Genomic DNA, 27,013 nt, shown 5'->3' with positions numbered 1-27,013 from the left:
CAAATGCAGTCTCTTTCTAGTTTCCTGATATTGGAAGGCGCTGCTGTTTCAATGCATCCGTGGTTGGCTCTCAATTCAAAGCAAAATGCAATTGTTGATGAGCTGCAGTCGCTGGAAGGAGGTTAAACGGAGTGATGGGCGGTGGGGGCGGGGTAGCTGGAAAATAATTGTATTCTCACTGATGTGTTCACGTGGTCGTTAAGTGGATTTTTTTTTTTTTTTGCTATTCCAGTTCGGTGCTCGCGGCAGTAAATCAGCAAGCTGGAAACAAAAGGGTTACAACTCCTTTGCGCAATAAATATCGAACTGTCCTACTTAAGTCATATTGTAAAAATGAGCAGAATATAAAATATGGGGGGAGGGGGAGGCTGAGAAAGGGCGATTGGGCTGAATGCGGGTGGGGGAAGGGGACAGGGTCTCTGCTCTCTTTTTTGCAAGCGTCGCTCAAAAGCCTTTCTCATCTGTATTATTATTTTTAATTATTTTTATTATTAAAAGGAGATCCGCAGGCAGGGCCGTGTTGTTGCAAAGATTCAGCGAGGGGCCATTCGGAGAAACGAGACGAGATCTTCAATGGCTCCTTGGAAAAAAAATCACATAGGGAAGCCATTAGTTGTGGTTTTGCAAACAGCAGCAGCAGCAACACACACACACACACACACACACACATATGAGTGGAGGAGTCTCCCTCTTGCTTCCCTGCAGGAGACGCGGCTTGCGCTTCTCCTCACCCGCTTTGCTGCTCCTTTAATTTAAATAAAATGTATAGGCTAATGCCGTAATTGAAATGGGAAACATGATTTGTATCTTGCTGTAGCAGGAGGCTGCCTATTGGAGCCCCCAGCGCAGCCGGGCGATTGCAAAATACAAGGCTTTTTCTATGTGAGTGTGTGAGCGCGCGCGTGCATTTCTCACCCCCCCTCCGGCAGCCGAGAGGAGCAGCTGTCCAATCAGAGAGCCCGGTTTCATAAAAGCTGGCCTCTGATTGGACGGATGGGAAAGGGCATTGGGAACAAAGAAAAGTCCCTTTTCAGGTACAGAGTCTATGCTTGCTTCACACTCTGCTTTCTCTGCAGTTCTGATTTCTGCTGCTCGCTGTTTGCAGCTGAGCTGGTTTGTGCAGTGCGCTCTCTCATGTGTGCATGGCGAGAGGCTGTGTGTTTTGCAGGGATTTTTATTTTATTTTTTTAATTTTTTTAAAAAAAATATTTTAAAGGTCCATGACATCTGGTGCTGTTTTCTTCCAACAAACACAACAACAAAAAAACCAAAACCCATAAATCTTGTTGAAGAAATCTAGCCTCTCTCTTCTTTTTTTTAAATGTTTTTTTCCTCCCAACATAAAAATCGGCTGCAACCAAAACACACTCAATGCAGTTGTAGAAGGAAAAGGTCAACTCGATTCAATACAGACCGTAAGTACGGCTGCGTGGTGTCTCTCGATAGCACTTTAGAGGGGATATATATAAACATATACTGATATATATTTATATATTTCCATATGAAAGGGGAGTGAGTGTTAAGAAATGTGTGCAACCTGGTGTATTCGGGCTTAGAAATAAAAACCCACGATCACGGTGAGGAATATTTAGGAGAGGGCTGAAAGCGTCGCACAAATCATCCTTAACGTGCACTGGAAGGGAGGGGTCGCGTTAAATATATTACCTTTTTTCTTGGAGGGGGCGGGTGTTACTGACCAAATAGGGAGAATAAAAATTGACATAATTATGGACCTTGCCTGTTATTCACACCTTCCCCCCACCAAAGAAAAAAAGAAGATCGGGAAGAGCTTGTGTTAAAATACAGAACAAGCTCTTTTTTTTGGAGCAGGGGGGAGGAAATGTCCTTCTGTCACATTGGAACAAATGTTTGCAATGCTTAAAACCGGGGCAGCCCGTGTGCTTTTGGCGCAGTGAGCCAGTCAAAAAGCAGCCTCTTCTTTCCACCTCCTCCCGTGTAAAGAAGCAAATAAAAACGCAACCCCCAAAACTGCCACGGCCCGATAGAGATCCGCGAAGTGGTTCGTTGCGCTGGCATTTTATTACAATGAAATAAAAATAGATCGCCGTGCAAAGGACCCTCCCCATCCTTGCAGTATTTTTGGGCTTCGTACCTGCAAGCTGTGCCAGCCCTCGAGGGAAAGGGAGAGAAAAATCGACCTTTTTTCCAAACCCCCCACCGCATTTCTTTCCTTTTTAAAGACCAGATCAGTATTTTCTTGATACGGTTGTCAACCCCCCCTTTTTTTTGTTCTCACGACGACCAATTGAGCCCTTGATCCTCACGTGATGTGAAAAGCTTGAACTGTAACAAAATCGCTCCTTTTAGGTGGTTGGTGGCTCCTTCTCCCTCGCCCATCCCCCGCTCTCCCGCGCCCTCCTCTTCCTCCTTGCCTGCTGCGTTCCTTCCTTCCTTCTTTCTTTCTCGCCTGCCTCTCTCTCTCTCTTTTTTCCACCCTTCCCCCTCCCCGAACATACATGCAACGCTCCGCTTTTCCAATCTCTCCGCAATTCATTACAGCTTTTAGCTTTCCAAGCGCCAGCTAATTAAAAAATACCCAGCCAAGGCGAGGAGGAGGAGGAGGGGAATAAATGAAAACGATGAACCAGGGTTTGCTGGAACGATTCTGAAAAAGAGAGAGAGGGGGGGAAAAAACACCCCTCTGTCCTGAAAACAAGGTCGCCCATTTTTATATCTCTGGACTCTTAATTACTGAATTACCCACCACATGACTTACTCACGCCTGCAAACACCCAAACCCTGAAAAGCAATTGCAATCCGATTCCCCACCCCCTTTAAACTTTAAATGGTGGGAATATTTTGCTTCCTTTTTTTTTTTTGCAAAGGATCCCTTTGCGTTTGCACTCCCACCAAATTTTCTGATAACTGGTTTATCAGGCTCTGCTTTTATTCCCTCCCTTTTCCTCTCTTTCCCTCCCCCCTTCCTTCTCTCTCTCTCTCTCTCTCTCTCTCCCTCCCTCTTTCCCCCTCAAGTTAGTTCAAGAAGTCAGATCTGTCAGGACGGGAGGGGGGGGGGAAATGCCACTTCCCGACTAACAGGCGGAATCCAGCCCAGATTTTCAGTCCTCTCTCTGCCCCCCTCCCTCTCTTTCACTAATTTTCCCCGATGTTAGCACATTCTGCCTTGTAACAAGCCGGACGCCTGTAGGTTTTCTTTCATGGGATCATTACTTACTGATCAGGATGGCTGCAGAATCTGGAACTGACGACGGGATGTGAAGTTGGAGGAAAACAATTTTGCAACCTTTTTAATTTTTTTTTTTTGCTACAATCACATCATCTTGGTGCTTTGCTCCAGCAAGGGAGGGGAGAAAAGGATTTTTCTTTTTTCTTTTTTCCTGGGGGGTGCTTGAGGGCTTCTGATGTTGTGAATGTGAAATGCTACCTTGCAAGCCTGTGAAGTTGTGAGCAACCAAATATTTTAAAGGAGGAAAAAAACACACACCAAATCTCCAAAGAAAAGGTGGTGGTAGTTGTGTGTGTGTGTGTGTGTGTGTGTGTGTGTGTGTGTGCGGGGGGGGGGGAAAGGACCTCTGTTTCCCCCCTCATTGCCAAAGTGGAAATATGTTCCTCGACGATTACTCTGGCAGAAATGTTACTTTGGTTTCTTCTACGTGATCACTTGCTCTTTTAAGGAAAATGAAATGGGGGAACTGACTTTTTTGCTGAGACCAGTGAGGAGAGAATTTTGATTTGCTGGCTTAATTTTTTTTTTAATAAAAAAAATGATAAAGGATTAAAGGTAAGCAATGCACGTAATATGTATGTAAATATTTGGACACTCAGCCATTGGAAATGGGCAGATTCCTTTGAAAATAATTTTAGCTAAGCTGTGTCAAACACACACTCATTTGCGGTTAGAGGCCGCCTTGGAAGTAGATCATTTAAAGTGTATGTCTTAATCAGTTTCCTGTACAGTCAGTAATACTATATTTAACAGATGGAGCCGTAGGTGACCTAAGACGACATTAGGACCACTTTTAGAAATGTTATCTTCTGTGCATTTTATACAGAAATGGTGCATTCACCTTCCCTCAGGTAAACAAAAAATGCTAAAATGAATATGCACTTTCATTGGCTCTTGTTGTGTGTGTCAGTAACCTCCTCCGTCCCCGCCTCCCTCACAGAAACAAGATAATCTAATTTAGAGAAAAGTCACAAAACTTGAAGGGGGCTGGTTTAAAATAACAAAATTTTTGGAATGCATTTTGGGAGGGAAGCTGCTCTCTCTCTCTCTTTGTGCCTAAGTGATCCAGAATCACATTCACTGCTTGGTATTTTTTTGTGGATTTAAATCTGTCAACTTTAAAAGGGTTTTGTTTTGTTTTTTTGCTGTGGTTTTTGTTTTTGGTACATGCCGTTTTAAAGAGTGATCTTGGATGATGGGATGCACCTCTAGGGAAGATGCTCATTATCAAAGGCTTCAGTTTATCAGACCTCTTTAAAATTAATATATGGAGTGTCTTTTCTGTCTCCCTTGCCTCTATATTTTTAATTTTATTATATTCTGGTAACACCCAGCCAAGAAATATTCGACTTTTCCCCTTCCTCGCAGGAAAAGGTGGACCTGGACTTCAGGGTATCTACCCAAATATACCTGGGGAAGGAAGGCGAGAAGAATTACATTTTAAAAAGGCCCACGGAGATAAACGAATGTCCCCTCATCTCCAAAGGAAAGTTCGTCTGATTTTTACTCCAGAGGTCTCATATTCAGGATGTCATTGAACACTTCCGCTGCTGGCAAAGGTGTGGATCCAAACACGGTTGATGCTTATGACAGTGGTGATGACTGGGAAATTGGGGTTGGGAATTTAATCATCGATTTGGATGCTGATTTGGAGAAGGACAGACAGAAATTTGAGATGAATAATTCCTTGAGTTCCAAGGATTGTGGGGGTCTCGCTTCCAGTGGGGTGAATGCTACCTCCGCCTTAGCTGATGGCCTAAAATTTGCTTCAGTCCAGCCCCCCGCCCCGCAGGGGAATTCTTCACACAAAGAAACGAGCAAATCAAAAGTGAAAAGGAGTAAAACTTCGAAGGATGCTAGTAAATCTCTGCCTTCGTCAGCCTTGTATGGGATTCCTGAAATCGGCAGCGCTGGCAAGAGGCAGGAAGCCCAAGGGCGCTCAGGCGAGGCGGCTGGCATGAATTCAGCGCTGGGTCAAAGTGTGAGCGCCAACTCAAATGGCAATAACAACACCAGCAGCAGCAACAACAACGGCGGCGGCGGCAGTGCTATTGCTTCCTGTGGGAAAAATAATAAAGAGGAGAAGGCAGGTAAAGCCCAGGGCAGCAGAGGCTCCAAGCGGGATAAGGATGGAGGGAAATCCAGGAAGGACAAGCAACTTGACCTGCAGCAGGGACACAACAACAGCAGCGGGAGCCAACCTCCCCCTGGGCACTTGTATGGCTTTGGGACCAAGGGAGGTGGCGTTGGGAGCAACAGCCCTTTCAACTGCGCCGCCTCCGCCGTGGGGGATGTGAGCAAAAGCGCCCCAGATTCAGGGTTAATGGGGAACTCTCTCTTGGTAAAGAAAGAAGAGGAGGAGGAGGAAAGCCACAGGAGAATTAAGAAGCTGAAAACAGAAAAGGTAAGACCATGTGCTTTCCCGCCCCCTTGTTGTTTGATGAAACTTCCCACAACTCTTGCCCAGCTTCTGTTTGCATATAACATTTCAAACTCCCCTTCTCGGTTTCCTCCAGTCACCTCTTGGCACCCTGGAGTAAATCTTACCTGTTTGCGGTTTGTTTGGGTATTTTTGTTGTTGTTGTTGTTCCGGGGGAAAGTACCAATGCATTGTGGTTCTTAATTTGTTTTGGCTTCGCGTTTGTTAATCTTGTTGTTTGAAATTGCATATCTGTTGTCTGTTCTTCATTGCCTACACTCAAAGGGGAAAAAAAGCGGTGGTGTCCCTTCTGCCCAGGTGTTGAGAAATTCCTACCCCCACAACAGCAACAAAGGATGCAGAGCAGATATTGGAATCTTCTATTGCCATGGGTTTGAAGAATAGTCCCAAAGTGTTATTGTATTTTTGTTTTTTGGGGGGGTGGAATAATAAGGTGGAGAGTCATTGCTGCTCCTACCGAAGCCAGGAAGCCCTACATAATTCAGAAACTGCCATAAGGAGTGCTTTGTCAGCAGTCATGCGGTGTGCGGATAACCTGTTTGGAAGGAGGGCAGTGGGGGAGGGGGCCCGCGCTGTACCCACATCTACGTGTGCAAAACCCTCTTTTCCAAATATAGGAAAACATGTTCTCCTCTGCCCAGCAGTCTCCTCTTATCTGCATTCTCAAGGAGTTCCTTCATGTGAGCTGCCTGTTTGTTGAGTCGTTGAAAAATGTGTGTGTGTTTTTCTCCCTCCTCACTGAAGTCTGAAGGATGTTCTCTGCGAAGGATAAATGGCTTTGCATTGTGAAGGGAGGTGGAGGGGACTGGTTTCTCTGGGCTATTGTTATTGCTCACTGGGGCAGCGTTTGGTGTAAGCAAGGATTGTTCTGCATCCAGAGGACAGAAGGTTCCTTTGTCATCTAGGGAGCTATTGTTGGCTTATAATTAAGAGTCAAATTAATTCTACAGGTTGCTTAAACAAAGACAACCCCTCCCCAACCCCCAACCCTTTTCCCCACTCCAGAAAGAGCCCTGCTGGGTAATAGCTGGCGACATGATTGCACGCAATCATTCAGACATTATTCCCATTTCAAGTTTCAGAGCTGGAGAACTTTCTGCGTTGAGTGCAGGAAAGTTGTGTACAGGTGTTCAGAAGCACTGGCTGTGTTGGGTCAGGTCTGTGACTCTTGTGCGGCGCATAATTCTCTAGAGAATCCTGTGCTTGTTAATTCCCCCCGCATCCCTAAGACATGCTCAAAATGATCTCGCTGTAGCAAATGCCTGGTTGATTTTTTTTTTATTTTTTTTTTGCAAATTACAGCTTGGACAAGATCCCAACGTAATCTGCACAGCCTTCTCTCTCTCTCATTTAGAGTGTTGAGTTCTGGTTGTGTCCTCCTTCTTCGCTTGCAAACATGGCTCTGAATGGTCTCTGTGTAATTCTTTCCTAGCTGCAGATGTGTGGGGAGTTTGGGGGGAGAGAGAGAGAGACCCAGATTGGTTGACTTCCTAAGGTATAAAGTGCGGTCTGTGTTCTGGCTTAGTGAAATGCTTCTGCTGTGCTCTGAAAGCTGTCCTAAAATCTCAGGCTACAGTGTTGTTGTTGTGTGTGTGTGTTTTTATTAACTCAGTACAGTAGGCACTTGCTTTTGTTGCCAACAGCCTTCAAATTGCAGTTCTCTAATCTGCTTTAACTATCTAGATAAATTGCCCTAATCCAGTCTTCACAATGCTTGTGGTTAAAGAGTCAGAGCCATTTGATTGGATTCAGTGGATGGCTGGAATGTGGGAGGTGCTGCCCTTTCCTAACCTCCTTAGCCTTTTAATCTTTCAGCCAAATGTTCACATTCAACAATTTTGTTTAGCTGGCAATCTGAACATTTCAGTATCTCAAAGGCTGCTGTCATGGCAACAAGAGATTAGACAGTGGTGTGGTTTTCCTCCCTCCCTCCCTCCTTCCCACCCGCCCCCCTTGTGTGTGTGATCCTTTTCATTCCAGTCACACAGGAAATTATATGAGGAATGAATTCATATACAAGCAAAGTACATTTCAGCCAGTGTAATGTAAATGAGGTAATGTGTAAACTAGGAACAAACCTGTCTGGAGGAGCTGTTTCCCTCCCCCCTCTCCTTTTGCCAAAGGAGCACTTCTTATTTCAGCACTTGCCTTTATAGAATCGGTGGAGTTTGAATTACCAGTAACACCCACTGCTGTTGGCTCAAACTGACTTTAATGACTTCACTTGTTAGAGCCCTGCAGTGCTGCCCCATTGTCTGCCACACTGGTGTGTTGGCTTACTGTCTAAAAGCATCCTTCAGGTTTTTTTACTTCGGGGAGAAATTCCTTTCAATCAAATATTATGTGTCTGAATGTGAAACCTTGCTGCAAAAGGATGTGGCACTTTGTGGTGCTGTTTCCTTCTCCTCCCCTTTCTCTCCTTTTTAAAAAAGATAACCAAGCATAGTCCTTGCTGAGGAAAAAGAAGAAGATATATTTGGGAAATTAAAATCGAACCTTTCCTCTGTCCAAAGATGTAGTAGATACGTGACCAGCACACAAATAGCATCCCTCTTGGACTTGGCATGGATTTTCCAGCAGTGGGTGGCTGAATCAATTTCCACACTTAAACTGGCATCTCCCTTTAAATAGGTTCTCAAATTTATTAATAACTGAATATTCAAAACCTTTGTCTTCTTGTCTGTGACAGCGCTTAGCTCTCTAAAAAGCAACAGCCACAACATGGAAAGCCGAGAGCAGATTCCCAAGAGGCACAATTGCTATTTAATTTTAACGTTTTGCTTAAAGAGTCTATTTGGGGGGTTTGCTTCTTCTGTTTCTGTACTGCAGAAAGTCACACAAAATCACGCCCAACTGAATTCAGTGTCTTCCTCTCTCCTCTTAAGAGATGCCACTCCCTTGATGTGTAGGTAGAAGATGTGAGTATCTTGGAATTTAAAAAACGTCTGAGGTTACATATTTGTTCAGCCCATTGGGTGGTTAACACACCACCGATGTGTAAATAAGTAAAACAATGGGAAAGGTTTGAGTGTCTAGTTGTGACAGGTAGGCCATATATGCATGTCAGGCTTGGAATGTTAAAATCTGGCCCCTTTCATCATTGCCAAATACCAACTGTTTTGTAGGAAGTTACAGAAATTGCTAATCAGCATGAGTGCCCCTTTCTTTTATGGTTTATCAATTTCTGCTGCTGTTACCCTGTGAAAATTTTAAGTAGTCTTCAAGAACTTCCCATTTGATTTATACGCTGTGTGTGCAATAATTGTTCATTGTGCACGTTTACCAAAACTGGTACAGTGTGTGTATAAAAACACACATCCTTAGCCTATTAACATGCAGTTGCTAGCGGCTGATTATTGTGGCCAGCTTTTCGCATTTTCTGTACAGTCATGGGACACTTGACACGTTTTTCTTAAGAATGTGTTTTGACTTAATGGCCTGGTTCGCACGTCATATTAAACCACAGTCAACGTTAAACTATGGTATAATCTGAACCAGCTAATGTACAGTTCTCCAAAGTCCTCCTCTCTCGCTCCTAGAGCAATGAACCACAAGTTTTCTGCTCCAGGCGATCACAAGTGGTAGGCAAAGATTCCTCTCTTCTTACTGCTTGCAATTTGCTTTTTTTTTGGGGGGGGCAAACCCAAAAGCCCAGGTTAGGGCAACACAATGTTGTTTGGTGTCTTGGTTGGGCTGGTACCTCCAAGCGCATCGCAGCCAGGAGCAAAACTCTGTGCACACCAGCAGCTTTAACGTGATGTGCAAACGCTAGCCTATGAGTTTATGAAGATGTGTGTGTTTTAATATGCCGGCTAATGCTGCTGTTTAGGGGCCATTTATTCACTGCTGGGAGAAGCAAAGGGCAGAAAGGTCACTGGTTGCAATTAAGGAACAAAGTCCATTGTTGCTGGACAGCAAACTGTTTTGAAAGCTACATAAGGGATTTAGCTGTTGAAAACATTGATAACTCTTGGGCGCTTCATAATAAGCCCTGCTCCGGGTTCTTAATGCTCTATAGCACTGTCTAGTAGTGTGACGACGTTTTTCGGGGTCTAGGTGAAGAGGTGGTGGCCTTTGGCTGAGGAAAGCTTTCTGTATGAACCCAGTGACCTCTCAGGCCAGATTCATTCTGTATTGAATTCCTCTGCAAGGTTAAAGTAACACTGAAACAATGGGCCCTGAGACATGCATAAAGCAAAGCATCTAAAGGAATGTGGTTCTTGTGAACCACTTGGGGGGGGGCATGTAAATTTTACACAGGACATTACTCAATCTTACCATATATATTTTTTTTAAAAACCAACAACTTCATGAATGCCCAGTAAAAGAAATGAAAGGAATTTTAGCATGTGTTTAGGTTCAGCTTGTTTTGCGTGCTTTAATTAGGAGTATATAAATACTTTTTTGAGCGAAGAAGCAGTTTATAGCCCAATAAATGAAAACGTATTTTAAAAATGCTAAGCAAAACTCTTGTGTAACCACAGAGGTGTTCAATAACCAGATTTGAAGTAACACGCAATGTACCATCTGTTCCCAGTTTGCAATATAAAAAAACATGAGTTGAACAAAACGTGAGATTTGCTAACATTCCCCTCCCCCCACTTTTTAAATTATTATTTAAAACATTGACCTGTAACTTTGTAGAAAGGCAGTGGATTTCTAGAATACAAGAAAGCCAGGGACAATGTGTGCCCATACGTATATTTCAAACCTCTATACTTTTAAGAAAAGCTTAGTTTTAGTTTATCGCTGAAGAATTGAGAACAGGGAATCAGCTCCAGCAGCCCAACAAGGGCCAGTTTTTCAAACATCTCATTATTTAGCAAGTGCTTGAATTATTCTGTCCATTCCCTCCCCCGCCAGAGGCAAGAGAGAGGGAAAAAAGGGAAACGGGGAGGGCAGGAGGGAAAAACATTCCCAAAGGATAATTTTAGTAGGTTATTACCAATTACCTAATGGTATACATGATAAAAGCTGCTCGCTGAAATTTCCAGGAAACAGACTCTTTACGAAAGCTAACTGAAATTGTTGCATTAGGTGCAGAAAAATCATTTGAAAGACAAAAGCTGAATTTCTGAACTGTTAGGCAATAGGATTCTTGGCTGCAGACTGTGCACCTTGGAAAAAAACCCAACTTCCTGCCTTTGTTTGAGGTCTGTTATTGAAGCTAATGACTGGTCTTGTGTTGCCTTGAGATAAATGGCATTATCTCTTGAGTAGGCTGACAGGAAACAGACATATTAATGGTGAAGCTGCGGGGAGGATCTGCTGTAGTTCTGACAAAAGAGTTAAGCGTGGACCCCTGGTTGTGATCATTAACACATAATGCATTTCTGCTTTTCCTGGCAGGTCTGTGATAATTGGAAAGCTACTTTTTCCAACAATCACTTAAGCCCCCAAACCCATCTTCCAGTATATATCTCTGCCTGAGAAAAACTTGTTAGAAAAAGAGGAACACTGTTTAAATATCAACAATTACATCCTGATATTTACAGGAGCATCTTTTAAAAATAATAATAATGAAATGAACATACTGTGTTGGAGATGAAGCAATAGGTTTTTAGCAAATGGGAATGAGACATTATAACATTGCATTGGGAAATGTGACGAGCCAGCTGGATTGTTATAATCTAGTCTAAAAGCATCAACTGGGTGAGAACCAAGTTGTTGCCACATTGAAAACAACACACACAAACAAAAATGTGTGGAAATTACATTGTTTTCTGAAGGGGTTAAGGGTTAGGGTACTTGAATTTCATGAAGATAAGACTCTGGTAACTTTTATGGGCTATGGTGGTATGACCCAGAAATCATAATATTATATAGGTTCAAACTCTGATACTCCATTTAAAATTAATCTAGATTAATTCCCACTCTTGAATCTGTATTTGAAATAATAAATATTGCTTAGAATTCCTGACTTAAAACTCCACTTGAAACGTTTACACTTTTTTTAAATTTTGTTTAACATAAGCAAGCGCTTTAGTAACAGGAAAGGCAAAAGATTCTTGAAGGATCCCCTTAACACTAGAAACAGCAATGGATTTTTATTTTTATTATCCTGCTTTGTAAACTCCTCATTAGAAACGGCTGTTGGAGGGTCAAGTCTCTTTCATAGAATTGTAGAGTTGGAAGGGACCCCTAAGCATAGCTGTCAACGTTTTCCCTTTTTTAAGGGAAATTCCCTTATTCCGAATAGGATTCCTCGCAAGAAAAGGGAAAAGTTGACAGCTATGCCCCTAAGGATTATCTGGTCCAACCCTCTGCACTGCAGGAATATGCACCTTGTCGCTTTCAGGGATCGAACCTGCAACCTTCAATAGAAGCCATTTCACTGAAATAAGAAATTTGAGGTTCTCTGTCCTTTCTATATACAGTGGTCCCTTATTTTTAGAACAGCTTAGTTTATGAACAAGTTGGAAATAGAACGCTGCAAACCCTGAAGTACTGTACTTTTCCGTGTATAAAGACAAGGTTTTTTCCTTTTAAAATTATGTGGGGGTCGTCTTTTACATTGGTAGGGCATAGGGCGGACATTTGATTGTTTGGTGCCACATAGTCAGTGGCTATTGGGCGCGTTATTGGTTGCAGCGTCAATGGCTGGTGTTGATTGGCTGATGCTGCGGCAGTTGGGCGGGCGATTGGCAGCTTCTGCCGGTGATGGGACAGACGAGAGGTGTTTTTTTGTAGGCTAGCAGGTGAGTGATTTTCAGCAATCCCCTCTAAAAAACTCTCAACAACCCGGATAATCCCCACTTCCCCCAAAGCTCAACAACTTTGGGCAATCCTCCGCAAAAAAGCTCAATAACTCTGTGCGATCTCCCCCCATTTTCTTAGATTTGAGTCCCCCAAAATAGAGGGTGTCTTATACATGGGGAGCGTCTTATAGACGGAAAGGTATGGTAGGTGTTCCGGTTTGTGAACATTGCCCTGGAACTTTGCCTTCCTGTTGAGTGTGTTCCATTTGTAAATTGAGTTTCTGCTGTTAATCAGAGAATTTTTGTTGACTGTCGGCTGTTCAGTCCCAAGCACTGATGCAACACTGAGATGATATTTGGACCTTTTGTCTTTGCTATCTTGTTGCGTTTTTGTGGCTTTTTCGGTTTTTTGACTGTGACTTGTTCTTCGTTTTATGGGACTGACTTGTGACTTCGTTTTTGTGATATGTTTTTGTGACTCTGTGGAGCCCAGTTCAGCTACTGATTGATTGATTGTGTGACTGCAGAAATGGATAAAAGCCCCCATCCAAACAATGATTAGCAGTACATGTAAGGAAAAAAATAATTTTAATTTTTATCATCTACAGTACTGTCTTATTTATTTTATAGTACAGTACATTGATGATTGCTTTCATTTTATGGATCAATGGTCTCGTTAGGTAGTAAAATTCATGTTCAATTGCTGTTTTAGGGGTTGTTTTTAAAAGTCTGGAACGGATTAATCCATTTTGCATTACTTTCTATGGGAAAGCACACCTTGGTTTTAGAACGCTTTGGTTTTGGAACGGACTTCCGGAACGGATTAAGTTTGAGAACTAAGGTACCACTGTATTGCACCACTTTTGTGAAGCATTTCAACACCACCATTAAACCCAGGTGAACTGCATTCAGGTGACGAAGCTTTCGGTATGGACAAAATATCTGTGTCAGGCAAAAGGGGCTCCTTACCAGAATTTGCTTCCGACCAATCCATTTCTCTGGAAAGAGAATATGTAGTCTACAGCAAAGAGTCAGCTTGCAAGACCAGGGCACTGCCATAGCTGTTAAATAATGGACCCTGATGAGCCATGCCAACAGACTCATGCACAAATTCTAACGTATAAGCAGCAATAAAAGTCTTATATCATTCTTTCAGCAGTGTGACAGCGCATACAGAATGGCAAGTTATACATTTATAGAGCAGTTTCTTAAGTGTTCAAAGCGCTTCATATTTATCAATCTCAATAATCCTTATAAATGCAGTAGAGGGCAATGTTATTAAATTACAGGTGGAGGTCTGAGGCTAAGAAATTGCAGTTTGTCTTTACCCACACACATGACCCTAAACCAGGGTGTCCCAAGCTTGGGTCTCCAGCTGTTTTTGGACTACGTCTCCTATCGTCCCTGGCTAGCAGGACGAGTGATCAGGGATGATGGGAATTGTAGTAAGAGCAACTGTAGGCCCAAGTTTGGGAAACCCTTCCCTAAACTATGGTTAAGTTACTGGGTCAGGGACTGACGCTCAAATTACACCATGGTTTGGTTTAATCATTGATGTGGGACTGAGACCAGCGATTAAAGGCTCAGCTGAAATAGGAACACCCGGTTCATAGCTCATGCTATGAACTCATTGAGCTTACAGCTTTTTAATTGGAATCAAATCTTCTGGGAAGTTGTGTTATACCAAGTCAGACCATCAAGCTCAGTATTGTCCACACACTGACAGGCATTTGCGGACAAAAGTCTTTCTCAGGTCTATCTGACGATGTAATGGATTGAAGTTGGGACCTTTTGCATACAAAGGGTGTGCTTCACCACTGAGCTATGGCCCTGCTTCAAATTAGTCCATTGACTAATTCTCTGATTGCCTATTCACAGATATTGTTCAGAATCCTGGTTGCACACAAATATGCAGTGAAAGAGTGCGGAGGATGAGGGAAACCCTTTGGCGCCTCTTTGGAAAGCCCCAGATGAATAATTCGGCTAGCATCTGCATGTTTTGCTTTCTAATGCACTCCTGTTCATTCTGCATGTGATCAAGGCAGCTGATCAAGATTTCCTTCTCTTTTAAAAGAATAAATCAAGATGTAACATTGATCATGATGTAATGTTCTGCTATGATCCATTGGGCTAGGGATGGTGGGACATATTATTGAGATTGAGTTGTGGGGGGAACTGTGGAAACCGAATGTGAAATTCACAGTGTGTTTTGCCCTGGAAGAAAGTTTTATGAAAATGATCCATAGATGGTATCTGACATGAAGCAAATTGGGAAAAAATGTATAAATCTGGGTATCTGTTGGGAATGTGAAGAAGTTGAAGGTACATTTTACCATATGTGGGGTGGACTTGTAGAGTGGCTAAGGATTGTTGGGAGATGGTAAAGAAAATGAGGTAAAGAAAAAAATTAAAGTAACTCTTCCCAAAAAAGCGTTTCTTTTAGGGATAACTGGGATGGATGTTCCCAAAAGGCAGATTAACTTACTCTTCTATGCCACGATGTCAGCAAGAGTAATACTATATGTGCAGAAATGGCGTGATGAGGTGGTACCAACAAAAGAAGATTGGCAGTTAAAATTGACGAATGTGCCAGATTGGAAAATTTAACCATGAAAATTGGATATCAAGAAGAGGCCATTTTTAAGGAGGATTGGAAAACTTTCTTGGACTATCTAAAGAGCTATTGTAAACATGTAAAAACGCAAGTAGGGTTTGAATGAAGAACAGCAGTAAAACAACCAGGAAGGATAGGGTATAGATTAATTATAATATGCAGCAATATTAGAAAATATGGGGAAACTGCGGAGGGATGAAGGGGAAGTCAAATGATAAATGAATATTAATTGGAAATATATTGTGTATTTAATTTGTAAACTTCTGAAATTTATAAATAACATCTTTTTTTAAAGATCATGAAGTAACATTGGCAATAATGATGATGATGTTAAGCTGGGGTTTGATGACAACCTTCCCAATAGAATTACTGTATTTTTTGCTCTATAAGACTCACTTTTTGCCTCCTAAAAAGTAAGGGGGAATCTGTGTGCGTCTTATGGAGCGAATGCAGGCTGTGCCGCTATCCCAGAAGCCAGAACAGCAAGAGGGATTGCTGCTTTCACTGCGCAGCAATCCCTCTTGCTGTTCTGGCTTCTGAGATTCAGAATTTTTCCCCCTCTTGTTTTCCTCCTCCAAAAACTAGGTGCGTCTTGTGGTCTGGTGCGTCTTATAGAGCGAAAAATACGGCAGTTTGCCTCAAGATGGGATCTGCTGTTCCCATTGCAGAGAAGATGCTCTGTGCCCTTGGAACTTGTACTGAAAACCAATTAGGTGAAAGAAGGAAAACACAGCCCTGCAGCCAGTGAACCATCTAGTAGAGCATTCTGTTCCCAAGAGCAACCAACCAAGGCCATTGTAAAAAGACAGCAGCACATCTTAGCTTTTCAGATTCAGAGATATACTGGCAGCTTTCGCACGCAACAATATGCCAAGGTTTAATAAACCACACTGTGCACCAGCTGTGTGCTAGTGCACACAAACCCGATTTGCTCCACCACAGTTGCTTAAGCAAACCACCTTAGTGTGATATCTGAACCAGGATCATGGTTTGTTCCTCCCTAGCAAGCGAGGATTGTTTACCAGACTTAACACAAGGTTTGCTGTTGGCCCACAAACAGCGTTTGAACTTCGCAAGGTGCATTTTGCACCTGACTATCACTATCGACCACTTGTGACCAAGTGAAGGAGCCTGGGCACCAGGATGACACCTGACATTGCCACCATCTGGAGGTGGCATAGGGACGCAGGTGTCACTCTGGTCTAAACCACTGAACCTCTTGGGCTTGCCAGTCGGAAGGTCAGAGTTTCGAATCCCCATGATGGGGTGAGCTCCCATTGCTCTGTCCCTGCTCCTGCCAACCTAGCAGTTCGAAAGCACACCAGTGCAAGTAGATAAATAGGTACTCCTGTCGCAGGAAGGTATTCAGTGTTTCTGTGTGCTCTGGTTTCCGTCACTGTGTCTCTTTGCGCCAGAAGCGGTTTAGTCCTGCCGGCCACACTAACTGGAAAACTGCCTGCAGACAAACGCCGGCTCCCTTGGCCTGAATGCGAGATGAGCCCAAAGTCACCTTTGACTGGACTTAACCATCCAGGGGTCCGTTACCTTTACCTTCCGGGAAGCATGCAAACTAGACCTAACCCAATGTTCGAAATTGGCCAGGCGCATTTTGCACCTGACTATCAACCACTTGCGACCAAGTGAAGGTGCCTGGGCACCAGGATGATGCCTGACATCTCCACCATCTGGAGGTGCATGCCTGGGGATCCATGGATCTTACCAGTTTTTACAGTTAATACCTCATCCTGTAGAATTCTAACACTTATATTTTATCTGCCCAATCAGAGTGAATTTCTGGAACCAAATTGCTTTTTCACTGCAGCCTCAGCAGGAGCAGTCACCATTAAGAAAAAGAGGTCGGAGTAGGCCAATATTTATATATGGACTGTTTCCAGCTAAAGTGACTTTTCTTAAGTTCTGAAAGTTCTTAACCTAGCTCAAGGTTGTCATCTGAACTAGCCAGATGTTTTAACTGAGAATCAATCACAGTCGGTCCATCATTTGAAAAATAAGATTTTCGAGCCATAGCGCCCCCAAATGGCAACTTGACATCCTGTTTTGGCTACCGCAACCTTGGTTTAAGGAGCTATTTGGCGCTTAGCTTTTATACCTGAGTTTCTAACACTGGTAACAAAGCCCAAAGTTGCTTCAGTGTAAATGTAGCTGGGATTTTGTGCCCCAAAGTCTATAATTTTGAACAACATTACAGTGACCCATCCGACATTTTGCTGCCAACTTATTCAGTTTGGAGAGATGAGAGATGACCGTAGCATCTTGACTACTTTGGAGTTTAACACAAAAGTGGTTTCACTGCAAGCTTGTTCTTGATTCTAGATAATTTTTAATTGTTAAGTCGTTTGGCCAGCTTTATCGGTAAATGTTGGACTGTGTTTATAATGCATCACTTTGTGTCATTTTTGATACAATGAATGAGCCCTTGGTTCTCATGCTATTTCCTTCTCTCTATCAGTTTCAGGTAGGTGCAAATAATTGCATTAAAAACGGACAAACTATAATTTGGCCTAAAACAATATGGTTTGTCCACTTTGAATGTATTGACAAATTATGGTTTGCTGTTAACTCCAGAAGTGAGAGGGAAAAGCAGGCGAGGACAGGTCATCCCCAAAGCCCTAAACTATGGTTTGGCATTACTCTGTAGATCTCCTGCACAGTGGATCTTCAGTCAAGGCAATTGAAATCAGCAACTGGAAACTTCAAGTGGAGAAGTTTTCCATTTCCACTTCAGTTGTTTTCTAAATGAAAGTGCAAACCAATTAGTTGATGCAACCATTAAAATACATTGATTTACAACTTGCAAAGTCAACTTTATCTCATTGTGTTTAATACATGGGTCATAAAATCAGTAATGAGAGCATACAAGTGTAATCTTTAACTTGTTTGTTTACATGCAGTGTTGTGTCAGGCTCAGAGCATTGGATTTGGACTGGAGAGGCTTTCAGATAAGTTTACGTAGAGTTGAAACAATAGTGACCTCTAGTTAGTTATTATCTTGGGAGCTTTTGTCAGGCAAATATTGGGACATTCCCAAACTCTGGTGCAAGGGCAAAATAAAGAGGATGAAAAGAGCCTTTTTGCATTAGATGAAAAGTTCATTTAGTTCGGTATTTTGTTCCCCACAATGACCAGTTTGGTGCCTCTGGGACATCTTTTATTTATTTATTTCCCACCCATCTGGCTGGGTTTCCCCAGCCACTCTGGGCGGCTTCCAAAATAAGATTAAAAATACATTGAAATATCAGTCATAAAAAACTTCCCCAAATAGGGCTGCCTTCAGATGTCTTCTAAACGTCAGATAGTTGTTTATTTCTTTGACGTCTGATGGAAGGACGTTCCACAGGGCGGGCGCCACTACCAAGAAGGCCCTCTGCCTGGATCCTTGTAACCTCAATTCTTGTAGTGAGGGAACCGCCAGAAGGCCCTTGGAGCTGGACCTCAGTGTCTGGGCTGAACGATGGGGGTGGAGACACTTCTTCAGGTATACTGGGCCAAGGTCGTTCAGGGCTTTAAAGGTCCGCACCAACACTTTGAATTGTGCTTGGAAACGTACTGGGAGCCAATGAAGGTCTTTCAGGACCAGTGCTATATGGTCTCAGTGGCCACTCAGACTCACCAGTCTCGCTGCCACATTCTGGATTAATTGTAGTTTCCGGGTCACCTTCAATGTGGAGGTGGAGCACTCACCCCTGCTTGCATGCTAGGTTTACACACCAGTAGTGTGCCTGAATAGGACTTAGTTTGCTCAGAAACTACCAGCCCCAGTTTATGGAAAGTTATGGAACCTAGTTTTCAAATATGAATGATCTTAGATACTTGCATTGGGAGAGTCAATAATAATTCTATCATTTCTGTAAGGAGCAATACTTTTGCAATATACAGTGGTACCTTGGTTTACAACCATAATCCATTCCGGACGTCTGTTTGTAAACCAAAACAGGTTGAAACTGAGGGTGTGCTTTCGCCAATGGGGCCTCCCCCCCCAAATTGTAATCCAAATAAAATTGGGTTGTAATCCAAAAAAAAGCTTGCAAACTGGGACACACACACACTTCCGGGTTTGACGTGTTTGCAATCCGAAACGCATGCAAACCAAGATGTATGCAACCAAGGTACCACTGTATACAGAACTCCTCATAATGTTAAACATAGACCTGAAAAGACTTAAGTGAAGACATTTGAGGGTTTAGGTTGTGGTAGCAGGAGTGTGACACCCAACTTTGCTTCTTTTAATCATGTTCAGGTGTGTTAGTGTTGGAGTGCTGAACTGATGTCTGGGATAAACAGGATAAAAGCCAGTGAACTCAATCCTGATCAGCCTGAGCTTCTGTTGGCAGGTGATTTGTGTGATTTAGAAGATGATGTGCATCATTTTTTTGCTTGAGGCTACTCTCTCCCCTTAAAAATCCTGTTCATGTCCTAGGGACAATATTAAATTCGGCCCAACCTATGGAGGTCTTGTGACATGAAGCACCTTGCAGTCTCTTATGTTGTTGTGTTAGCTGTAGTATCTCCTAGACTGGGCATGTCCAACTTCCAAGAGACTGCGATCTACTCCCGCTATAAAAATACTGGCAGTGATTTACTCATTGGATTGACCAAGTTGTTGAGCTTTTTTGGGGGGGAGGACAGGATCTCGCGACCGACCACGGACGCCCCACAATTGACCAGTAGTTCACGATTGACCAGAGGGACGCGGGTGGCGCTGTGGGTAAAACCTCAGTGCCTAGGGCTTGCCGATCGCATGGTCAGCGGTTCGAATCCCCACGGCGGGGTGAACTCCCGTCTTTTGGTCCCAGCTCCTGCCCACCTAGCAGTTCAAAAGCACGTCAAAGTGCAAGTAGATAAATAGGTACCGCTCCGGCGGGAAGGTAAACGGCGTTTCCGTGTGCTGCACTGGTGCTGGCTCGCCAGAGCAGCTTCGTCACGCTAGCCACGTGACCCGGAAGTGTCTCCGGACAGCGCTGGCCCCCGGTCTCTTAAGTGAGATGGGCGTACAACCCTAGAGTCGGACACAACTGGCCCGTACGGGCAGGGGTACCTTTACCTTTACCTTCACGATTGACCGCTTGGACATCCCTGTCCTAGACAGAAAGATAATCTTTCTAGTAGCACCATGTTTGGAATTTTGTGCTGTCTTGCGTGTGGAAATACACTTGAAGATGGTCTGGAAGCTACATTTAGCACAGAAAATGACAGCAAGGTTACTAACTGGGACCAAATGCATCTCGCCAGTCTGAAATTTCTGTACTTTCTGTTTCAATGCCCATTTCAAGATTCTGCTTTTAACTTTTGAAGTCCTAAAAGGCTTCGGAGCATCAAGGACTACCTCTGACTATACACATCTCTCTGGGTAATAATAGGATCCTCCTCAGAGGTAATTCTATGGGACTCTGTGTCTTCTAAGTTAGGCAAGGTGGAATAGGGTCTTTTCTAGACATCTGTTTTTGGAATTTAGTCATTGAGGAAACTTGTTGACTTTAGGTTTCTAGAAATATGTGTATATCCAGCTTTTCGAAAGTTATTCTGTCGTTGCTTTCTATTATGGTGCAATATTACTATTAGTAGTATTTTAAATGTAAACAACATACGGAGGTTATATAGCTTATATAGCCAGATGAGCGGGGTATAACTAATAAAATTAATAATAATAATAATAATAATAATAATAATAATAATAAGTATATAAATACATTAAATGCATGAGCAAAAATTGCAGACTAACTTCTCTGGTTGTATAAAAACTCTGCTTGGTTGCAAACTAATACATTGTAATGGCATATAATGAGAGTATTGCATGATGATTCTTTTGTGAATTTCTAAATGGAAACCTTGATTTTGAATCAGTGATTGAAACCGGTTTTCTCTCTCTCTCGGTGATTGAAACCGATTCCCTTGATTGAAATGAGCGCTCACTACATAAATTTATATTTTATTTAGGTTTATGCTCCTGTCCATTATTTGCACAGTGTTAGTTTAAAACAGATGCCAGTCATAAACCGTTATTATTTTGATTTAGATGCATCCTTTAATATAACTAATGGAAAACCAGTAGTTCTGTAAAGCCATGAATTGCTACTTAAACATATAGGAAAGCCAGTTTAAATCAGCCCCTTTTTCTTTTGCTGACCTGTTTTTCCTAATTGCTGGGCTTGGAAGAAAGCACTTTAGATTTGAATGCAGGGTTGTAAATCTATTCCTAGTGACTTGAAAGACATTTGGTTTGTAATTTTGAGTTGAAAGGCTATTCAGGAGGTGGGAGTTAGCGCTTCTCTCCTGAATCCAAACCTATATTGAGTTTTACTCAAAATAGGCTTGTCAATGGAAGAGTGAAATTGTGTGTTGTCGTGAAGCATAAAAGCTGACTTAGGAACAAAGGCTGTTCATACCATACCCATAATTCTGGTGCCTCTTGGTTGATTCCCATAACTAGAAGCCTCCCATCTCGTGATGAACTCCACATGGAGATGAGTTTTGGCAGTGGTCCAAGTGGCATTCAGACGGAGCGTTTGGCAAGCCTCAGAAATCAGGCATGCGGAGCTCATGTCAGCTTGCGGTATGCATATGAAGTTAGACACGTCTTGCAACCTATTTTGACACGCAGCTGGTTGAGAGATGGCTTGAGAGAGAAGCCCTGTAGACAGGAAATACATGGTTCTGGGATTCCACGTTGAGCCTTCTAAATAAATGGGAGATGGATTTAATCCAGGAATAGGTAATATGATGCACTTCAGATGGTGTGGACTCAAAGATCCCTTTAGCCAGCATGGTCACTGCTCAGGAATCATAAAATTTTAGCGTTGGAAGAGACCACAAGGATCATTTCGTCCAGCCCCCTGCAATGCAGGAATCTTTTGCCCAGTGTGGGGCTGGAACCCACGATTCTGAGATCAAGAGTTTCATGCTTTACCAACAGGCTGGATGGGAGCCTCTATCTCTGATATAATCTGTTGGCCACACCTGATTGGCTCCTCTTGGTTGAATATGCGTCCTTGTATATAATCATCTCACATTTCCAGCATTTAACCAGTGTAAGCATTTAAGCATCGGTATGGCGTAGTAGTTGTTGTGCAGCGCTAGGGCTGGGGAGATCTGAATTCAAATCCCACTCACTGGGTGACCTATAGCCAGTCTCTATAGTTGTAGATAAGCAGGAGAACAACCATGTATGTAATTCTGAGTTCCTACAAGGAAGGGTCCGATTAAAATAAAGTAACAGGTGTCTCTGATTTTCACTAGTAGATTGACAGTAGCAATGAATAAAGGATAACTTGAACCAAGTCTTCTGTTTCTAAGGATAATGCTTTGCAAATCATTTTACTGGGTGCATTGGGGAGGATTGCAGGCAAATTGCTGAAAGTGTACTCATCCTGGTTTTTTACCATCTATTCCCCATGTTTTGTTCTCCGTATGAATGGTGTTTGCTTTAAAGATCCCTGCCAACTATGTATTCCTGCCTCCTGGGAATCTTCATTGTCAGCTAGTAACATGAAGGAAATGGTCCACAGGGATGCTTAAGCCTATTCCATATGAATTCAGCTTAAAGTAATGTATATATATTTTAAAGGAGAATCTATTTATTTAGTTTTGCTTGGTAGTTTTAGAAAGCTGATATTTAAGTTGTAGAATTGGCTCTTGTTAAGCAGAAAGCAGATGGCATTGTGCCACAAAGTATAATTTTACTTAAAAAGAACTTTAAAGGTTTTTATGTTTTTCTTTTCCCTCTTATTTCCCCGATGGCTTCTTTTTATTGAAGGGTAACTTGAGGAGACCTGGTAGCAATTTTATTGCCTTCCCATGACAGCTTCAAATAATAGCATGGTCTTTGGTTGCCAGTCAATTTTATACCAGTCAGCTTGATTCTGGTTTTTATCATGTCGCAATAGACTATTAAAAAGTATATGCTAGTAGTTTTCTTGAAGAATCTAACTGTATTTTTACGCTTCTGTTAGCAACAGAAGACTAAGCTCTTCAACTGGCCTTCTTTTGTCCCTTTGATTAAAGTAAACACATGGGTTTTTAAAAGACGAGTTTCCCCCTAGGTGGTTTTCTTAGAACATCTGGTGTCACTAGCAGTTCATGGTACATTTTGCATTTGTACATCCTCATATTAGTTATTGATTTCATCTCTCTCTCTCTTAAAAGAACCCTATTCTTAGTCACTTCTTAGAAAACACTTCTGTTTCCTCCAGCTACATTATGCAGCTATATCATGAGGAGGAAATGCCATGCCTCATCCCTAAGAATTTAATAAATTTGCTTTTTCCTTTACTTCAGTTTGTAGGAAAAGTAAAATGCGCGCACACAAAACCTATTTATAACCTCCTTTCAAAATATAGCTCTTTTGGATTTTATATCACCTTCTTGGCTGATTTGCACGGGTGACTCATATTTAAAGCAATAATGTTTTGACAGGAAAGTTTGGGTTTTTAAGTTTTGTCTTCGCTGTAAAATGTTTGTTGACATTCAGCTTGCCACAGTACATGGATAATGCAATCAAATCCAGTAGCTTTACTATAGTCTCTTAACAACATTACTTGTACGTCTATGAGGTTTATGTGTTCTATTTCTTTCCTTTTAAGATAAGAGAGAGAAACAAGTTGATCTCTTTGATGGAAGGAGCAAAAAGTAATCCAGGTTTGGCATCCTTCCTCTGGTGGGAGCGTTCCAGGGCTAGTCCTTCGGGACGTTTTGTTCTTTTTAAAATGCACACACAGAAAAGCTCCCATAGAATATATTGACGAATGGCTACTCCTTGCCCTTAATTGCAGTTACTTGACATACACTTGGACGAGGAATGTGATTCATATTTTCAGAAAGTGTAGTATCAGCCATAGATACCTTCTAAATTACAAAGGAGAAAACTCAAATCGTGGTGGTATTCTAATATAAAGCAATGGCCCGTCTTTCCAATTGAGCAGTGCTACTAGCCATGCATGGAAACAGGATAGACTTGCAGCGCAGATCTGGAATAACAAGACTGTTCTTTTAAGGAGAACAGACCATATCCAATGTATGCAGGCTTGCATGTGTCTCCCTCTTCGTAGAAATCTGCATGAAGCACCCTATTCAGCATGGTGTATGTTAAGCGGGTATACTGCTCCTGTTGTTCTCTGGCTCAGAAAGCCTCCATCTTCTTTGTGTGGTCTCCTGCCAGTCTGGTTTTTTCAATTCAGTATTCTACTGAGACTGCTTTGTATAAACTCGGCAACGACCCTCTGTATCAGTCTTCACCAACAACCTGGAATTCTCCAGATGTTTGGGACTACCAGCTCCCACCGATGTCAGCCAGCATGGGGGGCTGTGCATAATGCTTCTGTGTAAAGGGATTTCTTTATTCAGCTGGGCAACTCAAGCTGTCTGCCCAACATAATTGAGCTCTGTATCCCAGTGTCCCTTTAGACTGCCAGGGTTGAATTGGCCCTGAAGGTGTTTGGAACACATTTGGCTTTGGGTGACAATTGCTTCTGTCTTGTGCCACCTCCGTGTCCCTTGGCATTGTCCGCATGAATCTTCCTTTGTGAAAACCACTTATAGTCAGGAACTACAGTGGAACCTTGGTTCCCAAACTTAATCCGTTCCGGAAGTCTGTTCCAAAACCAAAGCGTTCTAAAACCAAGGCATGCTTTCCCATAGAAAGTAATGCAAAATGGATTAATCCGTTCCAGACTTTAAAAAACAATCCCTAAAACGTGCACGGATGATAGTCATTGTTTGGATGGGGGGCTTTTATCCATTTCTGCAGTCACACAATTAATCAATCAGTAGCTGAACTGGGTTCCACACAGTCACAAAAGCAAAGTCACAGAGCCACAGGCACAAAAACAAAAAAGCCACACAAACCAAAACACAGAAACAAAAGCTCCAAATATCACCTCTGTGTTGTGTGGGTGCTCGGGACTCAATAGCCGACAGACTCAACAGAAAGCCTATGATTTGCAGCGGAAGACTCAATTTACAAACAGAACACACTCAACAGGAAGCAGAACATGTTCAGCTTCCAAGGCAAAGTTCACAAACCAGATCACCTACTTCCAGGTTTGCAACGTTCTGTTTCCAAGTTGTTCGTAAACTAAGCTGTTCTAAAACCAAGGTACCACTGTACTGACTACCAGTGTTAGAAACTCGGATATATAAGCTAATCACTAAAGGGCACCTTAAACCTAAGTTACAGTCGCCACAACAGTGTGCTTGGGCGCCATTTCCCCGCAGTGGGGCTTGTTGTTGTTGTCAGTTTCATGCCTATACCGCTTTATATTTTAAAGAAAAAACACCGAGGCAGTTTTACAACACATCAGAACATCAGGTAAGACAATGCAGGACAAAACAAATTCAAGCTTCAAGGAAAATATTTCAGATCCTTCTCTAAGTGACATTTTACTTTCCCCATATTTATTTACTTAATTTATATAGTTGCCCCATAGCAGAAGGACTCTAGGAAGCCAGTGTAGTGTAGTGGTTCAGAGTGATGAACTAGGACCTGGTAGATCAGGGTTCATGTCCCCACTCAGTCATGAAGCTCACAGGGTGACCTTGGTCCAGTCACAGCCTCTTAACCTATCCTGTAGGGTTGCAAACCATGTCTTCTTTTGGAGGAAAAGGTGGGAAATAAATTCAGTAAATAAGGTCTTCTGTTTACCTGCTTGAGAAAGCTGGAGGGGCCAGCCAAATGGAGATGTCAGTCTCCACATGGTCGCAATTTGATCCATGCCAGTCTCAAAAAATGCACTGGGTGCCTGGCTGGTTTTGAACACTGTTGGCTACCAAGACTTCAACTTGTTGGGTCAGGCTCGGTATCCAGCTGGGGCCTGATATTCTCCACAGTCTGTGTTGTGTCTCCTTCATCTTTTATTTCTCAGTTAAAGGGATGCAGCTCATTTTTCCAGATTGTATTTTGTCAAAGGAAGGTAGCACGCATTGTAAACTTTGTGGCCTGCAGTCTCAGTTCCTGAAGGCAGCGGGCTTCGTAAACCTTATAATATTCATGCTCCTCCCCTACAAAATAGAATCTTGTTCCATGCTGACTGTTTGCTTTGAAACAAGCAGCTGGGGCTAAGTACTTTGTAGAAGTCACATGCCTGTAGCTGGCATCTTGCATCATCTAGTCACAGATGGCCTGTTTGGACTGTCTGTTACTAGCAATGTCCTTTTTTTTACCCTCTCTGGAAACATAACCTTGAGAAATATATACTGGTCATTTTCCTTGGTTTTCTAACCCTGAATGGTAGCTGTGGAAATAGTTCTAGAATAAACCTGCATGAGTAAATACTACTCACCATGAATAAAGGATGCAGAAAGGGCCTTAAATTAATAATTTGACTGATTATTACTCTAACAGATCAAGTTATGTGAGCTTTTTATATATGCAGCATAAATGGCTGCTTTGCATTTTTATACTTTCCTTCTCCGCCTCCGCTGAAAATAATAGTATCATAGCTGTATGCTGTTATTGCTGAGATATGACTGAGGGAACTGCATTCAGTACAGTGAAGCACATTCATTTTCATCTAGTACCCGTTTATTGCCTTGAGCACTGTAAATCTGTCAGCTCTTCACGATTCTTTCACCTCTTTCTTCATTTGCTCCAGCTTCTAGTTTGACAATGTTCCCCTGAGGCAGAATTCTAATCTGCTTCCAATTAGTTGCAAAATGTGACTGAAATTTCCACATTACGACTGCTGTTTTACTTGCACGAACACATCTAGAAACAAATTAATGCTCTTGAATATTTATTTTCTGAGCCCTTGGATTTACTTTCAGGAGGGAAATTGCCAAATGTTTTCAAGCGATGTTCGAAGGGCTATAATTTTTTGGCTCACATTTGAATATTTACCACAGGTTTAAAATGGAAATGCTGTTTGACTTTAAAAATAATAATAATAAAAAAATCCTATGAGTAAAATATTTTTGGCATCCTGAGGTTACTGAAAAACTATTATGGATGGGGACATTTTATACACCCCTTTTTTTTGCTGAGCTGTTGGAAAAACATGCATCCTCTTTGCAGAAACATCTTTGCTCCTCTTAGACAACATGTA

General features: G+C 42.4%; 1 protein-coding gene across 4 annotated transcripts in view; it reads left to right on the top strand.

Moving 5' to 3' along the window:
- The first annotated feature begins 1,217 nt into the window (after window positions 1-1,217).
- Window positions 1,218-27,013, top strand: part of ZNF608 (zinc finger protein 608) — a 122,851-nt gene continuing 97,055 nt past the window's right edge. The window contains exons 1-2 of one of the 4 annotated variants that reach the window (XM_053409189.1): window positions 1,218-1,415; window positions 4,577-5,612. In XM_053409189.1, coding sequence (XP_053265164.1) covers window positions 4,737-5,612 — 876 coding nt within the window. In that variant the 5' untranslated portion in view covers window positions 1,218-1,415; window positions 4,577-4,736. Of the gene's footprint in view, window positions 1,416-2,292; window positions 3,764-4,576; window positions 5,613-27,013 lie in introns of those variants that run through there. The other 3 variants (XM_053409188.1, XM_053409191.1, XM_053409190.1) reach the window with 3 other exon arrangements.

This window comes from Podarcis raffonei, chromosome 11, assembly GCF_027172205.1.
Source record: "Podarcis raffonei isolate rPodRaf1 chromosome 11, rPodRaf1.pri, whole genome shotgun sequence".
In the NCBI taxonomy this organism is placed as follows: Eukaryota; Metazoa; Chordata; class Lepidosauria; order Squamata; family Lacertidae; genus Podarcis; species Podarcis raffonei.
This window is presented reverse-complemented; position numbering and strand designations above follow the sequence as displayed.